Genomic DNA, 13,153 nt, shown 5'->3' on the forward strand with positions numbered 1-13,153 from the left:
CTAGTGAATGCTTGATGACACAGATAATACCAAACCCTGTGTATCCTCTGAACTTCAAAGAAGCACTTTTTGACTTCTCTTGGGCATATCTGAATTGCTAGCATTACTACTCTTGTGCTCTGGGGCCACTATTAAGTAAAAGAAGGGTTACTTGAACACAAGCACTGAAATATTGTGACAGTCAAGCTAATAAGCGAAATCACTACGAAGTGACTAACAGGCAGGTGGCATAGTCAGCATGGATACTCTGGACAAAGGAATAACTCACATCCCATGTGGGCTTGGTCCTCAAATGGTCCTGTGTCCATCATTGGATTTGTGATGTCAACTATGCCTCTGGAATATTTTTGAGTCAGCTCCAAGTAGACTTTTATGTAAAGGTCATTAAAGCACTCAAGAGGACAAAGAGCTGGGGTTTTTGTCTTGTGGTATGAATTGTTTTGTGCTTGCTTGCAAATGCATGTTTAATAAATGTATGTCTAAGTGGTGAAATTTGATCAGAGACTTGCTTGTATTATAAACTGACCATCAAAGTGTGGGGAAATGGAGAACCTTCACCCATCTTGAACTTTTCCACAGTTACTTGTTATATGACAAGAAGAACCTTAAGGGGTGTGCAGGGCCAAATAGGTTAAAATTCATTCACAACGTTTCCTTTGAATAAAGTACCTATTCAAAATAAAGTACAAGCAATTAGTTCCAAGTTTCATAAATCCTAATATAAGAGACCATGTTTAGAATCGCCAAACAATGCTAATTTTAGAGGGAGAGCCAATCTTTGCTGCTATTGTATTTTTAAGGGACTTTAATTGTTAGCAACCTAAATATATTATTTATAAACAAAGTTCCTCTGTGATCAAACTGTGATCAAATTGTCCTCTGTAGTAGGAAGAAAGTTCAAAAATGTTAGAAAAGGAGGGGAAAAAAAAACCTTTTATTTTTTTCTCCCCACTGGAATTCAACTGTTCACCTCTGGGGATATTTTTAGTATGGCTCTAATTTTGTAATAGTGCACCAGGACAAAGGTAATCTCTAAAGCAAGGTTATATATCCTTGGAGCAGATCAAGGAATCTATATCTATATATCTTATTTGAGTGAACCTTTAAATGTAATTACCTTCAATTTTATGGCTTGCTTTAAATAGATCATGAAGTTACTTTGGTAAATATCCTAGAAGGTAAATACCTTTAAATCGAGAAAACAAGACATTATTTCTCAACTCTTTGTCATCTAGGAAGGTAAGATTGTGCTAGAATTTCCATTCGTAGCCAAGGTGACATACTATAGCATAGATAACCTGTATTTCAACAAAAAGAGCTGGGTGAACATTCATTCATAATGCAAACGTTTTTCAGTGTCTATCTCCCTCTGGGTAATTAAAAAAAACAACAACGCTATCACCTTCTGGGTAATCGAAGTAAATCCCTGAGATTTCACCCCGATGTTAGCTCTCTTTCCACTAGGCCTAGTAGCTGGAGCAGCATTCACCCTTAGTCTGTAGATACCACGTAGCCTGTAGCCAGGACAACACCTGCCTATAGACCCCAGGCAACCAGCCAGGGCCCAGAGAGCTGGCAGAGCGTTTCATGGCTGGCAAAGACAGGCTGCCTCTGCTGGATTCTGTACACTTTGTTCCTGTTGCTCCTCCATGAGCACTGGCAATGAAATCTGCCCTGGGATGCCACTTGCATCACAGCAGCAACCTTCCAGCACTTGTTCGGTATCTACCCCTCCCGTTCTGTGCCAGTGATGGGCACCAAAGTCCTTTGCATTTTCTTCCCTTCCTTCTCAACTTAACAACCCTGAAGTCCCTGCAACCAGGAGGCCTGGGCTTCGATTTTCACAGGGGTGAGCTGTTTGTTCCCTAGTTTTCCCCCTGAGAGATGACGTCTTCCTCGTCCACGCAACACTTCCAAACCCCAGCCCCAACCCAGGCCATATGTTCTGAACATTCCATTTTGAAAGAGAGGCCGTTGAAGGAGAGGAGGCTTTAGCTACCCAAAATGTAGCGAATCCAGAAGTTAGGCTCAGGTCTATGGGTTTCCCTGGCAACTTGGGAAGAGGATGGCCTCTCCCAAGAATGAAGCCAAGTAAAACAGTAACGATGTTGCTATGTACTTCCTTCCTATTGCTGCCAGACTGAACGCTTTGCATATTTTGCCTTCCTTTAGTCTCACAACCCTGGGAGGTTGATACTATTAATATCTCCATTTGGCAGATAAGGAAACAGAGACTTAGAGAAATTCATTAACTCAAGCAGAGGTTTCCAACCTTCATCGTGGTCAGCGGAATGCTGTAACCCATGTGCTTTCTGCTATTCCATGAAAGTAAAGTGAGAAAAGAAGCAAATCAAGTAGGCCACCCACCGTGTCCGCTCCCTACGCTGGGCTGTTGGCTTACTCCCACATTTATCGTGGAGTTTTATATTTTAAATCATCTCATAGTCTTATTTTCACAACTGTATTTCAAAGTCTTTGAAAGCACGGATTTTATCTTGTACAGCATCTGTCCTTAATATCAGGAGAAAGTCAACAAGTATTCACTGAATCTATAATAATCTATAATAATAAAAGCATAATATGCTAATTAACCAGACGTCCTTCTGGACGAAGCTGGGGCTGTGAGGGCTGAGCCCCTTGCACAAATTTCGTGCATCGGGCCTCTAGTAAGAGAATAAATGAGGACTTTTAGCTCCTTACACATCAAATCTAAATTCCCTGGTGTGATATTCAATAATAATAAAAATACTGGCCAACAATAACTGAATAGGGACAGTGCAGCAAACCTCTGTGCCATGCGCTTTATAAGCACCAGCCCACTTAATCCCAACAATGGCAACTGACAGAGAGTAAGGAGCAGACAGGACTCAAACCCATGTAATTTCATGTATAAATCTGAATTCCTGATGGTGAACCTGAATTCCTACTCCTTCCTAGCACATATCCTTCAGTTAGACTGGTTTCTTTATCTTCCTTCCTTCCTTCCTTCCTTCCTTCCTTCCTTCCTTCCTTCCTTTTCTATAACCCTCTCATAATTTTGTTCCACCCTCCTCTAGTGTCCTTATCTTTCTTTCCCTTCTGTCAACGCCTAAAGTTAGCATGTACTAATTGGAACATTCCCAGGTACTCTGGCCCCTAACTGACACTTCAGTTAATAAAAGCATGCCTTGTAGAACTCCCAGGCAAAAGCGCCAGAAAGATATTAATGGCTCAAAGCGTTCACGAAACACTGGGTGAGTTGCCTAAATTATCTGCGTAGTTTGCTACACCTTTCATTTCATTTTAGCTCGGATCCCTCTGCATTCAGAAGCATATCTGTTCTTATTTCCCAAATTGACACACAGTAATCTTACAGTGAAGCAACCTGGTGGGCACTATTTTAACCAAATTAAGGAGGTTCAAATTAACCTCACCAAGAACAGGACAAACTAACCTCAGGGACATTCTAATGCATTGTACTGAGGGGGTGCCATGCTGCTTATGCACCAATTCTGCATGAGGAAACCTCAAGACAACCAAACATTTCTGCAAGATACCTGGCGTTCACTCTTCCAAAACTGTCAAGTGACGTGAATGAAAAAGAAAGTCAGGAGGAACTAGGCCAGAGTTGCACTTGTCAAGAGTTCAGAAATAGCCAGAGTAAAACCGAAGAATCACCCAAGTAGTAATCAGTAGAAGTTTACTGCACACACACCAAAATGACTGTTCTCAGAACCGGAAGCACTCACATCATAACATGGAATGAGATTCAGGGAAATATTGTTCTAATGCAGCTTACATAGTGAGCAAACGGTGACTTCTTCTTCACATTTATAATATTAGAATTTTCTCAAATGATAGGGAACTGGTCAGTGGTTACTTGCACATCAACCTTGGGAAATAGTTCAAGTTTTGCATCTGATTTTCAAGTTAGTTCAAGCTTTGTTAGATTAAATTAAGCTTCGTATGACTAAACTGGTTTTGTCTTCCCAGGGACGTTTCAAGGCTGGTCCCTGTGTTTTATTTTAACTGAACTCATTATAACGAACGGGTATTGTTGCGACATTTGTCGAAAAAGGAATACGGACTGTAGATTACTTAAGAATATTATATCAGGGTTAAATACCTACACATGATAACTGTGCAATGGTTATTAAGAGAACTCCTTTGTTCCTGGGAATATAACACTAGGGGTGAAGGGGTATGATGGATCCAACTTATTCTCAAATGATACAGAAAAAAATACATATGTGTGGCAAATGGGGCAAAATCTTAAAAGATTCGGCCCATGCAAAAGCAGACCTGAGCAGGCCACTGGGACAAGTTCAAGGCAATTGTTGCCCTCAGGAACTATAAGGGCCATATTAGTCTAGGTGTTAAGTGCTCCAAAGAGATAGTAACCACCATGTGTGGGGCCTGATACCTCCCCTCCATAGATGCTGGATGGCAAGGCTACTGGCGATGAAGATTCACACACCCCATGCCATCCCCGGCAAGGTGGCAGGCCATTGCTGGTGCACCTCATTCCTACCCCACAGGCACGGTGGCGTTATCTGGGCCCTCTGGCCCAATAAGCTGTCGGGGATGACTGGTATGAAGGAGGCTACACTGCCACTTTAGGCAACTTTGCCTAGGCCACCTTTTATGCCATCTCCAAGATCCACATCTACGTCACTCACACACCTCTATAGAGACCAAGTTCCCACGTCAGGAATTCACCTACCTTCTAGTCAAGTTCCATGGGAGAGTCTCCATGCAGAGGACCTGGGCTCCAGCTTTGGCCACCAAGTGTTTTTATATAAGAAAAATACACTGGATGCATTAGGCCTGCAAAAAAAAAAAAAAAAAAAATCACCTGTGAGACATGTTTACTATACAGAATCCTAGATCTCATCATCCGATATTCTCATTCAATAAGAGCACTGCTGTAGTGATTCTCAGACCACACAGAGGCACACCGAAGTCGTATTTATGGCATACATTCCTAATGGTGGAGCTATGAAGAAGGCCAGCCAGCAAGTCCAAAATTCTGGCAAGCCTGCCTGGAGAGGGGTGGGCAGGGGGGGGGGGCCATGAGCAGCCCCTGTCAACGAATAATCACATGCTACTGTTTGGAAGTAATCTTACTATTTTTTTCCCACTTGTTTATAAGCTGCATTCAGTTAGTTGTCAGTTCTTAATTTCTAACACAAATCCTCTTTTTCACTCGCACCCTTTCAGGCCCTTGATGATTGTCCTTCATTATTCAAATGGCCTTACAGTTCTTAAATCCACTCTGCAAACTTTTTGGAGTTCAAAACCTTCAGAGGTGTGCTAGTATCAAAAAACCAAACCCGGCAATGTCAGTAGCTCAAACTTCATTCAATTTAAATGCAGACTATCAAAACAGTATTGATAGTCAGACTATCAAACTTGAGGAAAGAGAAAAAAATGGCAAGACATTTTAATGGCAAGACATTAAAAATTAAGATATGCCCAGTATGCAAATCAAATACTATTGGAGAACTGAACTAAAGAGTTTTATTTGCATACTGGGCATATCTTAATTTTTTTTTTCCAAGGAAGTGGTTACTAATTTTTGCCAGAAAAAAAAAAAAAGATAACAGCACAATTCTTTTAAACTACTCGTGTACAGTGGCCTAGGTGAGTCAATCCATTTTCAGTGCAGACAAAAACAAAACAAAACTTTCGTGGGTTTGTGTTTGGGTCCATTTCGAAGCTCCCTGGCCACACGCGGTTCAAGAACTCTGGAAAGAACAACTGCTCCGAACTAGTAAGAAGGCTGCAGAGAAAAGAAACAGTTTTGCTTTGGACGCCTGTTGCCACCCCGGCCAACTCCGCCCCCGGGCCTCGGGGATCCGGCCGCTCGGTGGGCCGGGCCGGACAGCCCTCCCCGCAGAGCCCCACCCCGGGCCGCCAGCTGGCCGCGTCCTTCGCCCCAGTCATTCTTCGCCGTCCCAGCCATGGCCTCCCGCCTCCTCCGTGGGTCCCTGCGCTTGTGGGGCGGCCGGTGCGCCCCGGGTCCGCCGCGGTCCGCGAGGTGAGTGCCCGCCGGCCCGGTGCCGCTGTCCGGGCGGGAGGCTGCAGGGCCCGGGCGGCGACACCCACCTTCCCGGGGACTAGGAACCCGGCGGCGCGGGCGCGCGCGAGGGTGGCAGCCCCGGCCCGGGGCTGGGCTGGGCCGTGGGGACGGGAGAGGGAGGCACTCACTTGACTGGGAGCCAGCCGAAAGGGGGGTTCGCCAAACCCCCCCCCCCTCTCCCGCTCCACTCCCGCAGCTCAGGTTCTGCGGCGGGCACCCCGAGCGGGGGCCCGGGGGTCCCCCCTTGCCCCGCACACCCTGGCGCTGAACTTGGGCTGCGACCTTTGGCTTCAGAACCGTGGCCGAGGCGGCGGCCCACGGTGAGCCCCGGGCGGGACTCCCCCTCGCAGGTCCGGAGAGAGCCCTGGCGCTGACCTGGACCCGGGTCTCCCAGAAGACGTCCGGGGGAGCCCTGGCCACGGTCCCATCAGACAAGGATATGGACTTGAGATGACTAACAAATGCTTTCATTCATAAAACGCAGAGGAATTAGTGGGGACTAAGTGGCTCTGTGGCTATTAAGGCGGTGTGTGTAAGATCAGAAGCTTCAGATGCTGCCTGACGCATAAAACCCATTCATTGGATCAACCGGGATCACCGAGGATGCACTGTTAAGGAGGGTATTAGGACAGATAAATTAGGGAAACAGTGGTCAGTGTGTTCAGTACAGGTGCCTTGGTCTTTAAAGTAAGGAATGGACGTTCCAACTAACTTTCCCTTTGCATATTCTCTCTGGAACACTTTTGACTGAACTGAAAGTTTTTATTCTCTCTGGCACTTCTTTCACTTTCCTGTGTCCTGGTGTATTTTACTCAGAAATTACTCCTCCCCTCCAAAAAAGAGATAGAGATAGAGATAGAGAGATAGAGAGAGAGAGAGAGAGAGAGAGAGAGAGAGAGAGAAAGAGAGAGAGAGAGAGAGAAAGAAATATTCCAAAGTTTTCCTTAACATAGCACAGGAACTAAAAATTTAAGATCCAGGCAGACTTGAATGTAAATTCTGCTCTTTTACTTACTAATTATTTTAACAAATGATTCAGTGTTATAAAGCAAAAGTTCCCTCATCTCAGCATATCCCCCCACACACACACCCCCTAAGGAAAAATCCCAAATAAGGAAAACCTATATGGCTCATTACAATTTTATTTCTACTAGCAAGAAATTGGAACCAATCATTTTTAATTATGGGATCAAGTACTTTTAGTCTATTTGATGCAATATGAGAGTGGTCTGCAAGGATCCTGCATATCCTGGTCCCATTACCTCTGACTTCATCTATTGCTCTTGTCACTCTGTTCACTCCATCCACACTTAGCCTCCTTGCTCTGTCAAAACCCATCAAATATCATCTTGCTTCACAGCCTTTGCTCTAATTTTATTCTTGGTCGAACATTGTTTTATGTCCGCAACCTGCTTGGCTAAATCTAGCATCTTTAAGCATTTGCTCAAATCTATTTTTCTAACTTAATTTACCCTCACTGCACTTTCACACTGCAACCTTTGTTTTTGCCTTGTTCCAGACACACACAGTCTGACCCCTGCTCTACTTTTCTTTTCTACAGTACTTATTACCTTCTAATATCTATAATAATAAAAGCATAATATGCTAATTAGACAGGACAGCCGAACAACCTTCCGGATGTCATGCCGGACGTACTTCCCGATAAAGCCACTGTGGCAGGGGCCAAGACAGAGTCAGTTAGGGATGATCAGGCAAGCAGGCAAGCAGTTAGGGGTGATCAGGCAGGCAGGTGAGTGGTTAGGGGCAATCAGGCAGACAGAGGGGTTAGGGGTGATCAGCCAGGCAGGCAGAGTACTTAGGGGCAATCAGGCAGGCAGGTGAGTGGTTAGGGGCGATCAGGCAGGCAGAGGGGTTAGGTAGGGTTGATCAGGCAGGCAAGCAGAGTGGTTAGGGGCAATCAGGCAGGCAGGCAGAGGGGTTAGGGGCGATCAGGCAGGGAGGCAGAGTGGTTAGGGGCAATCAGGCAAGCAGTTAGGGGCGATCAGGCAGGGAGGCAGAGTAGTTAGGGGCAATCAGGCAGGCAGGCAAGCAGTTAGGAGCCAGTGGTCCTGGATTACAAAAGGGATGTCTGACTGCCAGTTTAGACCTGATCCTGCAGGGACATCAACTGGTAGTCAGACATCACCCAAAGGGTTCTGGATTGTGAGAGGGTGCAGGCTGGGCTGAGGGACCACCCCCTCCCCCCCATGCACAAATTTCGTGCACAGGGCCTCTAGTATTATATAATTTGCTTCTTTCATTTATTGATCATTTACTATTATTCATTCTCCCCTTCTAGAAAGTAAGCCTGAAGACAGGGATTTTTGTTTTACTCACTGTTATATCCCACACATTTTAAAAATTTATCTTTATTGTTGAAAGTATTACAGATGTCCCCTCCCCCCTTTTTTTCTTTTTCCTGTTGACCCGCTCCTACCAGGCTTTCACCACACTATTGTCTGTGTCCATGGGCCATGCATATATGCATATAAGTTCCCCAGTCAGAACATTTTTTATGAAGACAAAAGACAGACCAAGTATAGAAATTGTAGTATTAAATCTTCACAACTAAAGGTTACCACTTGAAAGTCCTCTCAGATTGTATTAACAAACTAAAGCACATAAAAGACAAACCTAAAACAAAGTGACACAAAATGTATGTTAAGTGTATTAGTCAGCTCAGGCTGCTATAACAAAATACCATAGACTGGGTGGCCTAAACAACAAAAATTTAGTTCTCCTTATTCTAGATGCTGAAGAGTCCAAGACCAACATGCTGGCCAATTCAAATATTAGGAAGGACTTTCTTTCCGGCTTGTAGGTGGCTGCCTTCTCCCTATGCCCTCATATGGCCTTCCCTTGGGGCTTTTGTACAGAGAGAGTTCTTTCTCTTCCTCTTACAAGGCCATCAATCCTCTTGGGTTAGGACTCCACCCTAATGACCTCTTTAAACTAAAATTACCTCCTCAAAGCCTATCTCCAAATACAATCACATTAGGAGTCAGAGTTCCAACATATGAATTTGGGTGGGGACACAATTCAGTCTATAGCATTAAGCAAAGATATATAAAGTGGAACAAAAGAATCCATTTCAGGAAGAAAAAGAAAAAAAGATTGAAACAAGTTCATTGCCAATAAACAAGACTGGGTCTTTTCTGGACAGAGACTTAAAAAAGCAGGGTCCAGCTAAAGAAGAGAGAAACCCAAAACAGAAATTTGTGCAAAATAGGGAAACATCCTTTGGCAATATTTGAATATATGATAAAATGGTTTTTAGATGGGAGCTTGAAAATGTACAAAGTGATACATATATTTTCAAAATATTTTTAAGAGTACTTTGCAGGGGAGGGGGAAGTCTGAAGACCATTGAACTAAAGGAACTTCGTAGCATCTGATTTTAAGCTTAGTATAGGGCTGTGGTCGGCAAACTGCGGCTTGCGAGCCACATGCGGCTCTTTGGCCCCTTGAATGTGGATCTTCCACAAAATACCACAGCCTGGGCGAGTCTATTTTGAAGAAGTGGCGTTAGAAGAAGTTTAAGTTTAAAAAATTTGGCTCTCAAAAGAAATTTCAATCGTTGTACTGTTGCTATTTGGCTCTGTTAACTGATGAGTTTGCCGACCACTGCTATAGGAAGATGGGGGAGGGAAGGATCTGTTTCTGAAGATCTTGAGTAATTCCATAATAATCCTTATAAAGGTTGGTGGGCATTTTGATTTAGATTTAAACTCAAATTAGCTCTATAATGTAGCAGTAGCATCAACATAGTTTATATCTTATATACCTGCCATTTGAAATTATATGATTCTGGAAAAAATATTAATTTGGAGAGAGTTGCATTATTGTAAACATTGTATATGACATGAAGACTTCACAGTATTATTTTATTGTAATATTTGAATCTTACGTAATTTAATCTACATCATTGACAACACTATTTTGCCTTAACTCACACATGTTGTTAGTTGTAGACATGATTTCCTCTTTATGAATTGGAAAGTGAAGAGATCATTAGATAAGGGTAAATTACTTCTTAAGCTCATCCGGGTAAGGTCGATCCATCCTCTCAAAAGTGGTGATGCTCAAATTTGAACAGGTTTGTCAAATTTCAGACTCTCCCTGTCTCTAAAGTGTCTCCGGAGGAAAAAAGATCAAGATTTTTCATATTGTTTAATTTGGGTATGAAGGGTAGCAATTTACTTAATTTTCTTAATGTACATATATTCTTTTTTTTTTTTTTAAGATGTTCTCATTCCGGAGGGGAGCATCGTCTAGAAACTTCTTCTGCTAAAAAATTAACAGATATAGGAATTAGAAGAATCTTCTCTTCAGAGCATGACATTTTCCGGGAAAGTGTAAGGAAGTTTTTTCAAGAAGAAGTGGTTCCTCATCACACAGAGTAAGTGGCACATTTTTCTTTAAACTAATGCACCCTACGAGTAAAATAAGAACTATTTCATAGAATGGTGTGTGTTGTTCTATTTAAAAAAATACTGTGTTTAGGGCTTTATAAACCTTTATAACTGCTTTCAGTAGAGTGCTGAAAGATTACAGGATTTTTAAGCTAATTCAAAGCTTTGTCAATGAAATTTAAAATATACAATTCTAAAATAAGAAAGGTTGTTGGTCAAAAGGTATGAATGTCTAGGTATAAAATAAATCATGGGGATGTGATGTACAGTGTGGTGACTATAGTTAATACTACTGTAGTGCATATTTGAAAATTGATCTTAAAAGTTCCCATCACAAGAAAAAAAAATTGTTACTATGTATGGGGACAAATGTAGACTAAACTTACTGTGGTGATCATTTTGCAATATATACAATGAATTATGGTGTACACTTGAACTAATATAATGTTGCATGTCAATTATATTCAATTTTTTAAAATGTGAAAATCTCAAATCAATCTAAGAATAATATTTTGGAAAACCAGAGAAGTGACAATAAAATATTAGTCCATTCCATAGTCTTCCTTTTTCTGCTTCATGAATGAATTAAAATGCGTAAAAGCTCAAAGGCCAACAGGCTACCTCAAAATATTTTTATTACTGAATGAGTAACCTCATTGACCAAAAGCTATCATTTCTATTAAAATAGGATTTTGCTGTGTTTTCAAAATTTACTCAATGCCAATACTTCCCTACAATTAGAATGGTTTTTAAAAATTATTTAGAAATAGCCTCTATTACGTTTTTATTAATACTTTTGGTAAGACTGACCCAAACTAACTAAACTCTGGTGCCATACATAACTAGTCTTCGGGCACTCTCCCTCCTGGGAGCAGGCCGGGTGCCTTTCCCCTCCCCCACTTTCCCTCTTCCCGCTCCCTCCAGGCACGTTACCTTTAGCTTCCTCACTCCAAGCTCCAAGGGCCCTTCCTTTCCCTCCATAACTTGTTTCCTAAGCCATTTCATCTAGGAATTACTTTTTCTTTTTTTTTTCTTTTTTAAAATATATTTTATTGATTTTTTACAGAGAGGAAGGGAGAGGAATAGAGAGTTAGAAACATCGATGAGAGAGAAACATCGATCAGCTGCCTCCTGCACATCCCCATCCTGCACACCCCCCACTGGGGATGTGCCCGAAACCAAAGTACATGCCCTTGACCGGAATCGAACCCGGGACCCTTCAGTCCGCAGACCGACATTCTATCCACTGAGCCAAACCAGTCAGGGCTAGGAATTACTTTTTCTACCTCTGTAATTTACCAAGTAAATGTTCTCTTAAAACTTTCTAATGCCACTGCTGTCCTAAAGAGCTTAGCAAGTATTGACTGAGGAGGAGGAGGAGGAGGAGGAGGAGGCAGTATTTCTAAGATTTGGTGGCGCTGGCAGTACAGTCAGATATCCAGGAGCTAACATCATCATTTTGCCACAGGGCCTTTTACCAGGGCCTCTTCCCAAAGGACAAATGTTTACTTGCAGTTAGGCAGTAAATGTGTAAATATTCCAATCTCAATTATAGCTGAAATAGCTAGAGATTTCACCCTTTAAATCATAAAGTATTCTCCAAAGTTTAAATTGTTGCTTCAAAAGTTTGTAAAGGTAAGAATAAGCTAATGAAATGTTTAAAGACAAAAGAAATGTCGTATACTTCACTCTAAGACAGTTTTTTGTTCCTTTCTTTACTCTTTTAAATTCCGTTCCAGAAAATTGTTGGTGAGAACTTGAAGTAAAAATGATACAAGTTGACAAGTTGGAGTTGATAGTAAAAATATTTAGGCAATGTACAAAACACTCCAAAAAAACAAACAAACACATGATAATCAGCTCTTTCCTTTAAAGTTTCTTGAGGTATCTGATCTGTGTTTACCTTTAATTAGTATCTTCAAATACCCCATGTATTACTAACTATACCTAACTACCACTTTTTAAAAAAATCTCAGGCACTTTAACTATCTCCAGCTAGCCATATCTTTCCTCATCATGCCATTCTCATTTTTTTAAATTGATTTCAGAGAGGAAGGGAAGGGAGAAAGCCGGGGAGGCGGGGGGGGGGGGGGGACATCAATGATGAGAGAATCATTGATCATCGGCTGCCTCCTGCACGCCCCCTACTGAGTATGGAGCCTGCAACCTGGGCATGTGCCCTTGACCAGAATCGAACCTGGGACCCTTCAGTCCACAGGCCGATGCTCTATCCACTGAGCAAAACCAGCGAGGGCCCATTCTCATTTTTAAAGAAGAAAAGCAGAGGTTGCACAATCTTAGGCAAAACTTTAACCCTTTCAGAAGTTCATTTGACAGAGCTATGCTGCAAGGTGCTTCTCTCCTCTGCTTTCCTACTTAAACTGGAATAAAGGTGACTGCTCCTGTCAGTCCTCACCTGTGCTTATCCCATGACTCAGCACTTTAAGGAAATATGCAGGAGGCAGTTGCCTTTACAGGGCAGGTTGGGCAAATTCCATCCTTATATACACAACCACCTAAGGGTACCAGCTGAGAGAGACTACACCCATGAATATTCATGGATGCAATTTGCAGGCCCAATAAATAGCAGGTGGTAGGGCTATAGGGCAATATAATCCTTAGTGGCCATTTGTAAACTTTCCACCAAAGGCCAGGAAAAGCTTGCTGGATCCCCGAGTCA

The 13,153-nt window shown here is 42.5% G+C and overlaps 1 protein-coding gene across 2 annotated transcripts in view; it reads left to right on the forward strand.

The window, feature by feature from the left end:
* The first annotated feature begins 5,893 nt into the window (after positions 1–5,893).
* ACADL (acyl-CoA dehydrogenase long chain) overlaps positions 5,894–13,153 on the forward strand; it is a 36,133-nt gene continuing 28,873 nt past the window's right edge. For both annotated transcript variants that reach the window (XM_008145209.3, XM_028151090.2), the window contains exons 1-2: positions 5,894–6,019; positions 10,305–10,460. In XM_008145209.3, coding sequence (XP_008143431.2) covers positions 5,943–6,019; positions 10,305–10,460 — 233 coding nt within the window. In that variant the 5' untranslated portion in view covers positions 5,894–5,942. The remainder of the gene's footprint in view (positions 6,020–10,304; positions 10,461–13,153) is intronic.

Source organism: Eptesicus fuscus, chromosome 11, assembly GCF_027574615.1.
Source record: "Eptesicus fuscus isolate TK198812 chromosome 11, DD_ASM_mEF_20220401, whole genome shotgun sequence".
Taxonomy (NCBI): Eukaryota; Metazoa; Chordata; class Mammalia; order Chiroptera; family Vespertilionidae; genus Eptesicus; species Eptesicus fuscus.